Source organism: Diaphorina citri, unplaced genomic scaffold (assembly GCF_000475195.1).
Source record: "Diaphorina citri unplaced genomic scaffold, Diaci psyllid genome assembly version 1.1 scaffold969, whole genome shotgun sequence".
NCBI classification, from domain to species: Eukaryota; Metazoa; Arthropoda; class Insecta; order Hemiptera; family Psyllidae; genus Diaphorina; species Diaphorina citri.
Window position 1 is genome coordinate 19,698 of NW_007378400.1, and position 13,808 is coordinate 33,505.

The following is a 13,808-nucleotide window of genomic DNA, read 5'->3' on the forward strand; positions in this document are numbered from 1 at the left end:
AAACTGTATTGTATTATGGTTATGGAGAACAACTTGGGCGAAAAAAAACACCAGTTCCTAAACCCCTGCAGTAATTATTTAGGGTCAAATACTTAGATTAATGACAAAAAGTCAGGGCACGGATTGGATTCAAACCCGCGCCTTCCCGCTTGCCAGGCAAGTAGCGTAATTTTACTTCCTGTCAAGCTACCCTCACATCTTGTCTGCTGTAAACAAACCTATTCAAGCAATATTATTTACAGATAGCATTATTTGGTTACGGAAATGTGCAAGTATGCGGGCGGGAATCGAACCTGACATTCTTTGTGGTGACAGATAGTGTGAACTCATTAATAATTGGGATGACGGGCGCTCCCTCTGCAACCGTGCCTGAAGGGGAAAAAATCATAGTTAAGTTAATGCCAGTCTAGTTAGATTAGAGTCATTAGAGGGTAGCGCGCCTATCATGTAAGTGCTAGGTCGCTGGTTCGATTCCCGCCCTAGGGTGAACATTATGCTAACAACCGAAACAGATGAGATTTATTCTACAAACAGCTGGCTTTCTCCTATTGTTCTTTTTCTCACTTCAATTTTGGAAAGGTAAGACCTCCATTGTAGAAATAATAATATAATAAAAAAAACATTATCCTTGGCTGATATTTTTTGATATTGGAATGGCTGTCTTTCTCCTATCCCATCCTCTTTACCTCTTTGGTTTTGGGATGATAAGACCTCCATTGTAAAAAAAAGGAGAGAATATTATAACACAACTTTGGTGCTCACTGCTGCAGCACTGTAGGATATTCCAAATATCTCAATAATCCAAAATAGATAATACTTTTCTATCTCTCACCTTGCACGAATTTGACAATCTGCTCATGCTGCTCATTGGCCTGTCCTTCCTTATTCAAAGTCCTTCGTGGAACGGACCCGGATGAATAAAAATAGTGTTTATTTATACTGGTAACTGCTGCTAAATAGTGTTAAGTAAAGTCCTTGTTTTTTAATAAAACTGTATTGTAGGGGAACAACTTGGTAATAAGACACAATTGACAGTTCCTAAACCCCTGCAGTAAGATCTAACATTATTTCGGTCAAAAATACTTAGGATTAAGAAGGAAAAAGTTAGGGCACGATCGAATTGGATTCAAACCCGCGCCCTCCCGCTTGCCAGGCGAACACTATCACAACGGTAGATGGTACCAAAGCAAGGAGTGTAATTTTACTTCCTGTTAGGCTACCCTCACATCTTGTCTACTGTGAACAAACCTATTCAAGTAATATTATTTATAGATACCATTATTTGGTTACGGAAATGTGCAAGTATGCGGGCGGGAATCGAACCTGACATTCTTTGTGGTGACAGATAGTGTGAACTCATTAATCATCTGGTACCTCAACTGCTAATTTTTCATTGTTTATCGAAGAAAAAAAAAATACCCGAACAAGAATAAAAAAAAATAATAACTATCAGCTTTTAGCTGGCGTGAGGTATTATTCTAAAAAGAACAATAATAATGATTAAAATAAATAATATTAAATGCGAATTATGGTACACCCAGTATGTTAAGTGTCAGGAAGCTGTCACTGAAGTTTTTCGAGTCGAAGATTATGGAAGAAGCTATTTTCTGAAGATAATGGTACCACCGTACTGGTACAAATTTAATTCCTTCAAATCATCTACATATTTTCACTGGATAACTAACTATATGTGCATTATGTTGTATAAATTGGAGTATTTTATCATCTTATTGGAGTTATTTCTTAAAATAATAATAATAAATGCATATGTGTTTAGCTGTACAATGGATGAAATTCGCTTCTGAATACCTATATCTACTTTTGAAGACTAGATACTCTGGATAAGATTCCCATTACATCAACATTTTAATATACCACTTTTTCCTAGTTGTTCCCCTAGAAAACAGTAGGTCCCCGAATTCAGAGGTCAAAAGGTAGACAAGGAAAATTCGGTTTTTATTGCTATAAAAATTGGATATATTTGTAATAAGACAGAAGTTGGGGGCATTGTATGATACAGTCTTCAAGATAAATAATTAGGTGTAGTAGTGGCGTATGTACAGAGTCTAGGGAGCGATTGGGGTACCACTGGTAGTTGAGGGCTCGATCGTATCTCCGCCTCTGATTTGACCCCAGCCAATCAATCTGAAACACACACGTCCAATTGGCCATTAGCTTGGGGTGAAAAATCGTGAAAAACAATGGAAAACTGAGGCTTTCCTCAAAACTTCCCTCAAGTGTTTCCGTTGGAAAAAAGTTTAGGGTCACTGTTTAGCTATAACTGCTAAGTACTCAGGTCTTTAGTGGGGTGAAAAATCGTGAAGGCTTTTTCTCAAAACTGAGGAAAGGCCAGCTATGGTCTTTCGTGACGGGGGTCTTACCCTACATTCGGCGACAAGCTACTTCGCTTTCGGGTCGACAAGACCTTAGCACTTACAGTTCCCTCTATCCAACTAAAGAAAATAATAGAAAGTAAAAAAATATCACATCAAAACAAACAAAATATAAAAGTTCACTCACCTCCAGTGTTTTTCCACTCTCCGACTGAGTGCAATCTTTTCATTCACTTCCGTGCATACGGGATTGGTCAGCGAGATTTTGGCCAAATCAGCTTTGGTGGCCAAAACTCTGCCGCCCGTGGATAGAGAACCGATGTTCACCAGGAGAACCTCATTACGAGTCAGCTTTTGGACCTGAGGGATGAGATGGATTGGTAAGTAGATAGCACACACAAGCAGTAATACTAGTTAGCACACACAAGTAACTAGTAAAAGTGGTACCACACAAGAGTAGACGAGATAGTAGCATACTCCTATATGCCACTGGCTATCTCGGGATAGAGTTACGACTCGTACCAGCCTAGTTAGTTTAGCTTTAAAGGTAGAGCACCTGCCTTATAAGCTCTGGGTTGCGGGTTCAATTCCCTCCCGGGGCAAGCTTAATCCTAACGATAAGGTTTGTTCTCTGAATGGCTGGCTCTTTCTTACCCTGGAATTAAATGACATTTTTGGTTTGCCAACACTCACACTTGACTTACACTTTCTATAGGACTTAAAGTTGGCACATACCTTAAGTACTGTTTGGTATTGAACTTACCCTGTCCTCCTTCTCTTTCCGATTTCGGGACTATAAGACCTCCGTTGTTACAGTTCCCTCTATCAAATGCCTTTATCTCTATCTATATGTAATCCTTTTAAATTTATTTATTCATGTTCTATTCTATTCCACTCACCTTGGCTCCCTTCTTGTCTCCTTCCATACGCACACCCAGGAGCCGCTTGAGGAGATGGTAGGAGATTTCCAACTCGATGAAGATCTTGGGTAAGGCGCCTACCGCCCCCAGGACTTGACCCACCAAACGATCCGCCCTACATAGGGTGGGCTCGATCTTGGTACCCACTCCTGCAAATCCAACATCATCAGGAATTATTTATTCAATAAGAAGTTTCCAGTTATTTGTTATTCGATACACATTTCACAATATAAAAATATTCAATAAATGGTATAATCGTACCCATTCGTGAAAGCATGTGCTTGTGCCAGGCATCGGGAAATAGGAACCAACCTCCTGAGTAGCATCAAGTGATGCAATATTTAGGTGTTGAGGTAGAAGGACTATATGATGTGACAGTCTAAAATTCTAAATAAAGCACTAAACTCTTGTAAGGGATAACATTTAGATACAAATATCATCACTACGATCTACGATTACCTAAAGAGAGAGTTCACTTTCGAGATTCAATGATTCCAGAGCTGAGTTCAACTAAGCAACACAATCTTACCCTAAGCTGCTAAGCTCCATAGACCTAGACCTCAAGTTAACTGAGACGTACATAAGGACGTTAACGTGATTGCACGAAAAATGTGTACCAGAACACTGAAAAGAGATTCTGGGTTGGAAATCGGTGGGGTTAAAATAATAATATTAAATAAAAACAAACAAACCTAAGCATAAAATAACTTACCAATCAGACCACCAGGCACGGCGAACTGCAGCTCGTTCTGTTCAGCAAACAGGGAAACAATACGGGAGAAAATAGGCTTGCAGGTGAGTTTACCCTCGCTGTCCTTCGACACCAGTCCTGGTCTGACTTCGATCTCCATTCCCACCTGAGAAACAAAAGAAGTTAGCGAATTAAAAAACAGACTAACTAACAAACAAAGTTATTAATAATGCCCTTAGGACCATGGTTTCTTCAGGATAGAAGCAAATAGGTCCTAGACTTAGAACACTATGCTTTGAAAACGCTGTGATATGCCAAATTTTTTTCTTGCTTGTTTTGCACTCAATTTTGAATACTCACACAATCAAATAAGGATGAAACTTTGTGTTTTTTACAAATGCTACGAAATAAAAACGGCGGTGAAACACTCACCTTTTTTTTTAACAAAACATAAACAAAAAAATCCAAGAGGTATTGCCTATTAGGTTATTCTTCCCCAAGCATCGCAGTATTTTTATTCAATATCTTTGCTGGCTTCTATGGCAGGACAATTAGCCAAGTGACTCAAAATCCTTTTAAATTCAGGAGATTTTCTATACCTACATAAGCAAATCTAGGATTCATACCCTCCCTCTACATATACCTCCCTAGGCAATTCTAAGATATATACCCCCTCAAGCACTCACCTTGAGTACACCCCTCAGAATACTGCCTCCCGCTACTCCACCCTTCAGGTCATCGACCTCACAGCCTGGTTTGTTAACATCAAACGATCGGATAACAATCAGGCGCGGCGACGAGGTAAAGTCACGTATGGGGATGGGAATCTTCTTGGTGATGTACTCGCACAGAACTTCAATGTTGTACTTGAGCTGGGCGGATATTGGGATGACGGGCGCTCCCTCTGCGACCGTTCCTGAAGGGGGAAAAATCATACTTAAGTTAATGCCAGTCTAGTTAGATTAGAGTCATTAGAGGGTAGCGCGTCTATCATGTAAGTGCTAGGTCGCGGGTTCGATTCCCGCCCTAGGTTAAACATTATGCTTATTAATTGATTTATTTAATTTTGACATCCTTTGTAAATACTTTTACTTAAGTTATATATAGAAATGGATACTTACGAGATCTCGTAAGTATCCATTTCTATATATTAATGGATCTCGTAAGTATCCATTTCTATATATAACTTAAGTAAAAGTATAAACATTATGCTAACAACCAAAACAGATGAGATTTATTCTACTAACAGCTGGCTTTCTCTTACTGTTCTTTTTCTCTCTTCAATTTTGGAAAGGTGAGACCTCCATTGTAGAAATAATAATATAAGTAATAAAAAAAACATTATCCTTAGCTGATATTTTTTGATATTGGAATGGCTGTCTTTCTCCTATCCAGTCCTCTTTACCTCTTTGGTTTTGGGATGATAAGACCTCCATTGTAAAAAAAGGAGAGAATATTATAACACAACTTTGGTGCTCACTGCTGCAGCACTGTAGGATATTCCAAATATCTCCATAATAGGGCTGATTAAGAAGCTGACGAAAAACTTCGATCCCGTCTGTACACGGGAAAAGGCGAAGAAGAAGGAGGATAAGAAAAAAAGGATGTAAGTTCTTCAAGGGACCTAATACGTAATTATGGTATACACAATCTGTCGGTATGGTAAAGAAGCTTCAAAAGACATTACGCTCAAGTCTCCATTTCTGCGTAACATACTTGACCTGCATTCTTAATTATTGTTGGACATTAATTATTAATGTATTCTCTGTGTGTAAAGTTTAATTATTAATATTCTGCTTCAGTCTGAATTCCCTCAAAGAAGCCGAATCTTCGGGAAGAAACTTCGAGTAAGTTTGTTACCTATAACAGTGGTGACCTATTGGTTTTATTTACTTAAAAGTCTTTCACAGTTGATTTTTTGTCTTTGCTCTATCCCCTCCTTTCGTTCTCTTAGGCCAGCCTCTCACTATCAGGTAGACCTGACAGGCAGACCTTATCAGCCGTACCTGTCAGGTTTACGTTTACCTGATAGTGAGTGGCTCGCCTTACACACAACCTACCAATATCTTTCTTTGGTTTTTAGTAACGTACCTACTACCTACTTACTTAGATATTGTATATCTTTGTATTTTGTTTAATTTCATTCAATTTCTTTCTTTCTATCTTTCCAGTGAAATTTTGCGCGTTCTGGATTCCCTTCAACTGACTGACACGAAGAAAGTTGCAACCCCAGTGGATTGGAAGGTAAGCGACTTTATGATTAAATCAATGATAATCTACCCAGCCTAACTTTGAGGGTAGCGCGTCTGCCTTGTAAGCGCTTGCTTGCGGGTTCGATTTCCGTCCAGGGCGAACTTTTCCTAATTAGATCAGGTTCGTTCTCGTAACGGGTGACTTTCATGTCTTCCTCTTTTCGATTTCAGGACGACAACTAACACCTCTGTTGTTACAGTTCCCTCTATCAAACCTCTTGGAGAGAGAAAAAAAAGGGGGGATTGAATTTAGTCAGGGGGAAAAAAATGACTCAGAGGAAGTCCATTTGTAAGATGAATTTTAAATTAATTAATTCCTTCCGTATTATTTTCAGATTGGCAAGGAATGTATGATTCTCCCCACTATTCCCGAAGCTGAGGCCAAGGTCCTCTTTCCTCAAGGCTTTGAAACCGTACCTGTTCCATCTAACAAGGGCTACATCCGGAAAGTATTACCTTGATGGGTAGGAGACAGTTTAGCTCAGACATACACAACCTGCCTAGCTGGCGTACTGGTAAAGGTTCGTGGGTTCAGTTCCGTCCGTGGCATAACATTTTTCTCTTTTTTCCCTTTCCTCTTTTATCCCCATTAATAGGTCTAATATCAGCTGGTAGAGTATGCCCAAGTGCTAACCTTGCCTTGTGGTTACTTGCACTTGACTCTATTATTATAAACCGGGCCACATCAGAACTGAAATAGAGTGCGGGCCGTAATTTATTGCAGCAGGTTGTGCATGCCTGATATAGACCAATAAGTATTTACTTATTTAGACTTTAGAGAGGAAATCTCAAGACACAGAACTAACTATTACAGGTGGAATCTCATTTTTTCGCAGCTAGTAGGGTTTATTAATTTAGTTTATTTACATTCCTTTTACATTTCCTCTTGAAAAGATACCCCCTTTGTGAGATTTGACGTCATCGCAGGACAGTGCTATCAGCTTGGTGTTTCTCTTCTGGAATTCATGGTAGTGGGATGCAATACGACCCAGTTCTGTGGTACACACGGGTGTGAAATCCGATGGATGAGAGAACAAGATGACCCATCTGAAATTAGTGATCAATGGGTGTGAGAGATTGAACTTAGTAAGGTGTGGCCACACATAGGTAGTCGACCGGCCGTCGACTATGTGTGTACACACCTTTGGTTACATATCTTGTATAGGAGTATGGACGTACTTATACTTACCTTTTTTTATGTTTTACGGATGGGTTTTATACTATATTCCGTCGCTTCGCTCCGGAATCCCGCTAGTTCATCCCGAGGCATGGCCAAACTTGTAGAAAAGGCATGGCCGATATTTATTGATATTACATACATACCTATTAGGTATTTTATTGTTTACATGTTTTTGTAGTGAATATTCAATTTGAACTAAACAGTTTTTTTTTTTTTTTTTTTTTTTTATTTTGCTTCTCAATCAAAAGTCGTCCAGGTACACAACCACTCTCATGCCTTGACCCCTGAGGACACTCGCAACCCAGTTGGAGAGGGAGGCAAATACCTGAGGGGCTGTTGCCAGACCAAAGGGAAGACAAGTCATAGCCAGGGTCTTCCCTTTGTAGGAGAGAGCTAGGAACCTGTGATGGGCTGGCTTGACTGGCACGTGGAAGTAAGCCTGGGAGAGGGAAATAGTGAAAAACTACTTACATTGGTGTTAAACTTGACTTTTCATTAAAATCAGCAAAATGTTATAATACGTTGGAGGTTTGATCTATAGTTGAAAGAGTAAAGATTTTGATGCCAAAACTCAAAAACAAGGAACTTCTTATATTTCTGGTAGGTCTTTTGTTTCCTACTGTCTTTGTTTCCAAGAGGGTGTCACACAAGGTTTGTACTCTAGAGGTCTCAGGTTCAATTCCTGGCATTGTTTTAATTTGCCAGTACAAAGTTACCACGGTGTTGTTCTTGTAGAACAGTTGGAGAGAGTCCAGGACACGCAGGATTTCACTGTGGATAACGGACAGAAGTGAGCATGAGATTTTAGATTCCGTGTGTGTGAAATGAGCGGGATACATGTCTCACAGTGTTGGAAAGATAGGGGTTTAAATTTTAAACAATTTGGTCGTCCAGACTCCTCTAAGTACCTAAGGCCAGCCATTCAGGTACACCTGATCAGGTCCGCCTGTCAGGTCTACCTGATAGTGAGTGGCTAGCCTAAATGTCAAGTGGAGCCTATTACTTGGGGAAGATTACCTATTGAAATACTCGTACCTACTTGAGATAATTTCATGGATATTTACATAGGTGCTCATCATGGTCCATCCTTATCTTAAGTTAAATATATATTTGTCACTCAACATCCTCCCCAAGTAAAAATATCACTGAACTATTCAGTGATAATGTGATCATTACACTTCGTAGAAGCTGAACCCATCTTATAGGGCTGTTTGCTCCTACGCCTAAGCCTCGGGGTGGACTTTTTGTGTAGTTAAGCTATCACTGACACATGTCGGACCAGCTGGAAACGGCCTGTACAAGAACTCCGCAGGCAGGGGAAGGAATCATCCTTGTTGGAGCGGCCACTAATGTAGCAAGATCGGAAGAGCGTCGTGTAGGGGGAAGGAATCATCCTTGTTGGAGCGGCCACTAATGTAGCACGCTGGTCGGGAACACTTCTCATTGTCACACTTGTAGATCTTGGCATTGGCATAACCTGAAAAGAAAGGTATTGAATTAACAAAGGGAGTTCCAAATTTTATCAGTAATAAAATTATCAATGTCATAGGGAGGCAGGAAAGTCTGGTATAATTTGTTTAAATAGAATAGCAATAAAACAGGTTCATAACTAAATATTGTATGTAGGTACCTCGATACCAAATCACTGATCTTGAATTCATTATGTATACTATCATCTCTTTTTCCCTATTATCTATTTTTCTATGACCTCCCTCACCAACAAGCACTAAAGCAAGAAAACAATAATTTCATTACTTACCCAATTTGATTGTAATGTTCCTTTCCAATTCATTTTTAAATCTGACAGTCTGAACACCTGAGATGGCTTTGACTACTGTTGATTTACCATGGGCTACATGACCAATTGTTCCTGGGTAAGATGAAATTGTACACAGTTAGTAAAATTGCTTGAGCATAATAGATGTTTCTTATTGTTATCATTACCTTTTTTCTTACTTTCTTAGAACATTAATGTTAGGTAATTGAAACATTTGTGAAAAATAATTAATTGAATTAAGTTGTAAGTAATTTTTTCAGACCTAAACCTTAAAACCAACAATAAAAATTAATGGATAGGTACATACATAGTACCTACTATCCAAAGAATAATGGTTATATTACATTACACTTGACATTAAAACATATTTTACCTATATTGATAGTAGCTTGTCTACTTATAACTTCAGGTGTCAGTGGTGTAAGTTTAGTAATGTCCTGAAATCAATCAAATAGAAATTAATTTAAATTAAATATCTGTTATAGCGTTGTTAAATAACTATGAACATTTAATCCAAATCATCTAAAGTTCGACGGTTTCTCTAGGACAGGGAAATATTTGTACACGGATCGATCCACCCTCATTAGCTTGCATTGTTTGTTCAGCCACAACGTAGGTCTATTTCTACACATAAGGTAAGCTATTTATTAGTCATCCATCATCCTAAATGAAGGGTCCTCTTAACAAGGTATGAGGTACTTTCTGTTCTTGGAAACTTAACTCTGTCAATTGTGTCTTATTTCCCTACATAATGGCCCTTCTTTCGTACACCCCTGTGTTAAATACCTTAATAAGCCCCTCCCCTCTTGTTTGACATGACAACTAAAAGTTATATCGGGGAACATTGAAACAACCTATTACATTACTTTCCTTCCTATAGGTATAGGATAAGGAAAGTAAAAAATTATAATACCAATAAGTTTTGCTTCCTTCCTATACTTTCCTTCCTATAGGTATAGGATAAGGAAAGTAAAAAATTATAATACCAATAAGTTTTGTAGCATAATATCTCCTGCTCGTTGGTATTACATTACTTTCCTTCCTATAGGTATAGGATAAGGAAAGTAAAAAATTATAATACCAATAAGTTTTGTAGCATAATATCTCCTGCTCGTTGGTAGATGTACAAAGAGCAGAATTCAGAAGAACATTGTACCATCAAATCTCTTTGTTCTCTTACCCAAGTTCTTCATAATGAAAACTGTAGGTATGTAACTTAAACAAGGTATACAATCAAATTTGAATTAATTACTTTTTCTTGTTTGTATTTCAGATGTCTTCTTCAGGACAATACAGTTACTCGTACATATTCAAGTACATAATTATTGGTGACATGGGAGTAGGCAAGTCTTGCTTGCTCCATCAATTCACTGAACAAAAATGTAAGTCATTGCCCTTAACACAAGTTCTATCAGTACATTTTATTGATATAATCTACTAATCATATACTCAAAGAGAATTAAATTAAAGGATTTTATGAAAGGATGCCCTTTGCACTCAACCTTTGCTATTTATTTAGCAAGTGACATTTCAGGCTTGTACCAATCCTCCCTATTTAAAGCCCTCCAGCCAGACTAGACTGGTCTACTCCCTGTTTAAATCCCCCAGAGAGACTTTGTTAAGACTCATTATGATCAATAATTGATTGATAATCCCCCTTTTATCCTATTCATTAGTTATGCCTGATTGTCCTCACACAATTGGTGTTGAGTTTGGCACCCGTATCATTGAAGTCCACGGTGAAAAAATCAAACTGCAAATTTGGGACACTGCAGGCCAAGAAAGATTCAGAGCTGTTACAAGATCTTACTACAGAGGAGCTGCTGGTGCTTTGATGGTAATTGATGTTTCTCATGTTAAAGAATGAATGCTGCTAGATAACATTTAAAATTTATGAGTAAAAAGAATACAAAAAATGGCTGTTTGGTCCACAAGGGCCAGCCAGCACCAAAAATAAATACATAGCAATTGAATGGGCCTTTTTTTAAACAAAATTTTGCAGAATTAATTCAATCCCAACTGTTAAAAAGTTATAAGGAGGTACTCAACATTTCTGAAACATACTGTATGTTAAATGTAAAATTTTTAAAAAAGTGTATTTTCTAGCATTTTTTTTTTTTTTTTTTTTTTTTTACCAACAGGTTTATGATATCACTCGCCGATCCACATACAATCACCTGAGCAGCTGGTTGACAGATACCAAAAATCTGACCAATCCCAACACTGTGATATTCCTCATCGGTAACAAAATGGATCTGGAAGGCTCTCGAGATGTCCGGTATGATGAAGCCAAGAAGTTTGCTGAAGAAAATGACCTGATCTTTGTTGAGGCCAGTGCTATGACGTAAGTTATTGATGTTTACACAAACTTATTTTTCAAGAAGTCAAAGAATACTTACCCAAATTTAACTTATTTTTCAAGAAGTCAAAGAATACTTACCCTAATGAAATTTGGGTCAGTTAGTAGAAAAAATAAATACAAAACAATTTATTTGACCTAATTGAGTTTCTTCTTAAATCTGTAATCAAAATTTTGTCTGTGAAAAGCTTGGCATGGACTAATACTATCTTAACCTCTGACTTTTCTTCTCCTGTCATTTCAGTGGTGAAAATGTGGAACAAGCATTTTTGGAAACAGCCAAGAAAATCTATCAGAACATCAAGGATGGCAAATTGAATGCCAACATGACGGAAAGTGGAGTTCAACACAAAGAACGAGGGGGCCCTGCTAGTCTGGGAGACAGCAGTTCAAGTGATAAGCCAAATTGTTCATGTTAAGATGATGAGAGATTCTGTGTCCTTGGTGTAATACAATATTATTCTATATCACAAAACTGGCTTATTTTCAACAGAACATGTGTCTCACTCTCAACACACAAATCCCATAATTGTTGAGTTGATTTTGAGTTTAGAATGGTTTGAGTATTTGGGAGGAATTACATGTGGACACTCTCATGGTTTGAAATTAATAGCTCAAGGAGTGCTAAATAGGAAACAAGCAGATAACATTCCTCTTGCTTGCATCAAATGCCCATAGGTATATAGTTATTGAACATGTGTAAGATGGAGCAACTCTTATTCCTTTTTTTTATGGTTTTTTCCCCCCTTTGGTGTTAGCTGAATGTGTGGGAGTAACTTGACCCTGGATATTGGCTCATCTGGTATCTAAACATAGTTATTGAACATGTGTAATATGGAGCAACTCTTATTCTTTTTTTTTATGGTTTTTTCCCCCCTTTGGTGTTAGCTGAATGTGTGGGAGTAACTTGACCCTGGATATTGGCTCATCTGGTATCTAAACAATTAAAACTATACAAAATAATGCAAAAAAACATGGTTGTTCACATTTTCAGGTATGTTGGTTCTCACATAAACTTATCAGGATCTGATACTCAGGATATCAGCAAGCCAGGAAATAATGAAAAAAACATGGTTGTTCACATTTTCAGGTATGTTGGTTCTCACATAAACTTATCAGGATCTGATACTCAGGATATCAGCAAGCCAGGCATATCTGGACATCATGTAAGTTGGTATCTATTCCTTACTCATGGGCTCTAACAAAACACTTTTTTTTTCATGTACCTACTTAGTTGGTGGATTTTTCACAACACTGAATTTTATTACAGCTTCTTCATTGGGCTGAGATGTACCTATGTCACACCTAATTACCTATTATTTAATTACAGAAAAAAGTACAACACCTTGTTAGCTAATTTCAAACATATCATCTCTTTTCAGTCCAAATCCAAAATGAAGCCTCACTCATCCTCAAAAAGTGGCAAAGATCCATAGGTACATAGTTATTGAACATGTGTAAGATGGAGCAACTCTTATTCCTTTTTTTTATGTTTTTTTCCGCCCTTTGGTGTTGTTTTGGTGTTAGCTGAATGTGTGGGAGTAACTTGACCCTGGATATTGGCTCATCTGGTATCTAAAAATGGAAGTAGCGTTTCATCCCTATGTAGGCACTTTAACACTTTACCAAACAAAGGGATGAAAATTCAAGCTAGAGGCTAGCACATTGAATATAATGGTTTCCAATAAGTTAAGGGTATCTAAAAATGGAAGTAGCATTTCATCCCTATCTAGGCACTTTAACACTTTACCAAACAAAGGGATGAAAATTCAAGCTAGAGGCTAGCACATTGAATATAATGGTTTCCAATAAGTTAAGCAACATTGCTGATGGTTGTTATTTAGAACATCTAGTACTCTGGTACTCTCTATTGAAGATAGAAAGAACTCAAAAAAGTAGGTCTTTGGAAGAAAAAATAAACTATGTATAGTGTATTGTAAGGGGTTTATACCATATTAGTAGGATGGCTGGGGTGTATTTGAATAGGTCTGAGCAAACATTCAATTCTCATTCTCATGCATATGAATCCCAGTCCTCAATTATAGGTTTGATGCATTTCAGTTTTTTCTTTGTGGTTCATCTTTTTTTGTTAGCTAATTTCAAACATATCATCTCTTTTCAGTCCAAATCCAAAATGAAGCCTCACTCATCCTCAAAAAGTGGCAAAGACAGGTATCTTTTTTTTCTGATAAAGGTTCTAAAAAAGCAGGACATAATATATTGGTTGGCTGGTGGACTAGATACATATAATCATTTTATATTTCTATTAGAAAAACATGTTTAGGTAATTGTCATA

General features: G+C 37.7%; 2 protein-coding genes across 3 annotated transcripts; one reads left to right on the forward strand and one right to left on the reverse strand.

Moving 5' to 3' along the window:
* Positions 1–1,948: 1,948 nt before the first annotated feature.
* LOC103513438 (eukaryotic translation initiation factor 2 subunit 3-like) lies at positions 1,949–10,157 on the reverse strand. Its single transcript, XM_026826622.1, has 12 exons — positions 10,140–10,157; positions 9,527–9,590; positions 9,136–9,246; positions 8,724–8,853; positions 7,997–8,147; positions 7,637–7,815; positions 7,075–7,243; positions 4,631–4,897; positions 3,966–4,110; positions 3,233–3,402; positions 2,521–2,693; positions 1,949–2,145 (listed from the first exon to the last, which is right to left on the reverse strand). The coding sequence occupies exons 1-12, from the start codon at positions 10,155–10,157 to the stop codon at positions 2,067–2,069; spliced, it is 1,656 nt and encodes a 551-aa protein (XP_026682423.1). The 3' UTR covers positions 1,949–2,066.
* LOC103513428 (ras-related protein Rab-14) lies at positions 9,641–13,100 on the forward strand. 2 transcript variants are annotated; one of them, XR_001809620.2, is made up of 6 exons: positions 9,641–9,788; positions 10,427–10,535; positions 10,830–10,990; positions 11,295–11,497; positions 11,757–12,190; positions 12,949–13,100. XR_001809620.2 is itself a non-coding variant. In XM_017445818.2 (5 exons), exons 2-5 carry the CDS (start codon positions 10,427–10,429, stop codon positions 11,929–11,931), a joined length of 648 nt encoding a protein of 215 aa, XP_017301307.1. In that variant the 5' UTR covers positions 9,641–9,788; the 3' UTR covers positions 11,932–12,297. The 2 variants fall into 2 exon arrangements, 1 of the variants encoding a protein (XP_017301307.1); XM_017445818.2 differs by lacking the exon at positions 12,949–13,100 and having other exon boundaries at positions 11,757–12,297.
* Positions 13,101–13,808: the final 708 nt, after the last annotated feature.

Coding starts and splice junctions, on each gene's coding strand:
- LOC103513428 (XM_017445818.2), top strand. CDS start 10,427: ATGTCTTCTTCAGGACAATACAGTTACTCGTACATATTCAAGTACATA. Junction 10,536..10,829: donor TCAATTCACTGAACAAAAAT/GTAAGTCATTGC, acceptor CCTATTCATTAG/TTATGCCTGATTGTCCTCAC. Junction 10,991..11,294: donor GAGCTGCTGGTGCTTTGATG/GTAATTGATGTT, acceptor TTTTACCAACAG/GTTTATGATATCACTCGCCG.
- LOC103513438 (XM_026826622.1), bottom strand. Junction 8,854..9,135: donor GAACATTACAATCAAATTGG/GTAAGTAATGAA, acceptor CTTTCTTTTCAG/GTTATGCCAATGCCAAGATC. Junction 4,898..7,074: donor GTATCTTTTCAAGAGGAAAT/GTAAAAGGAATG, acceptor TAATCTAACTAG/ACTGGCATTAACTTAAGTAT.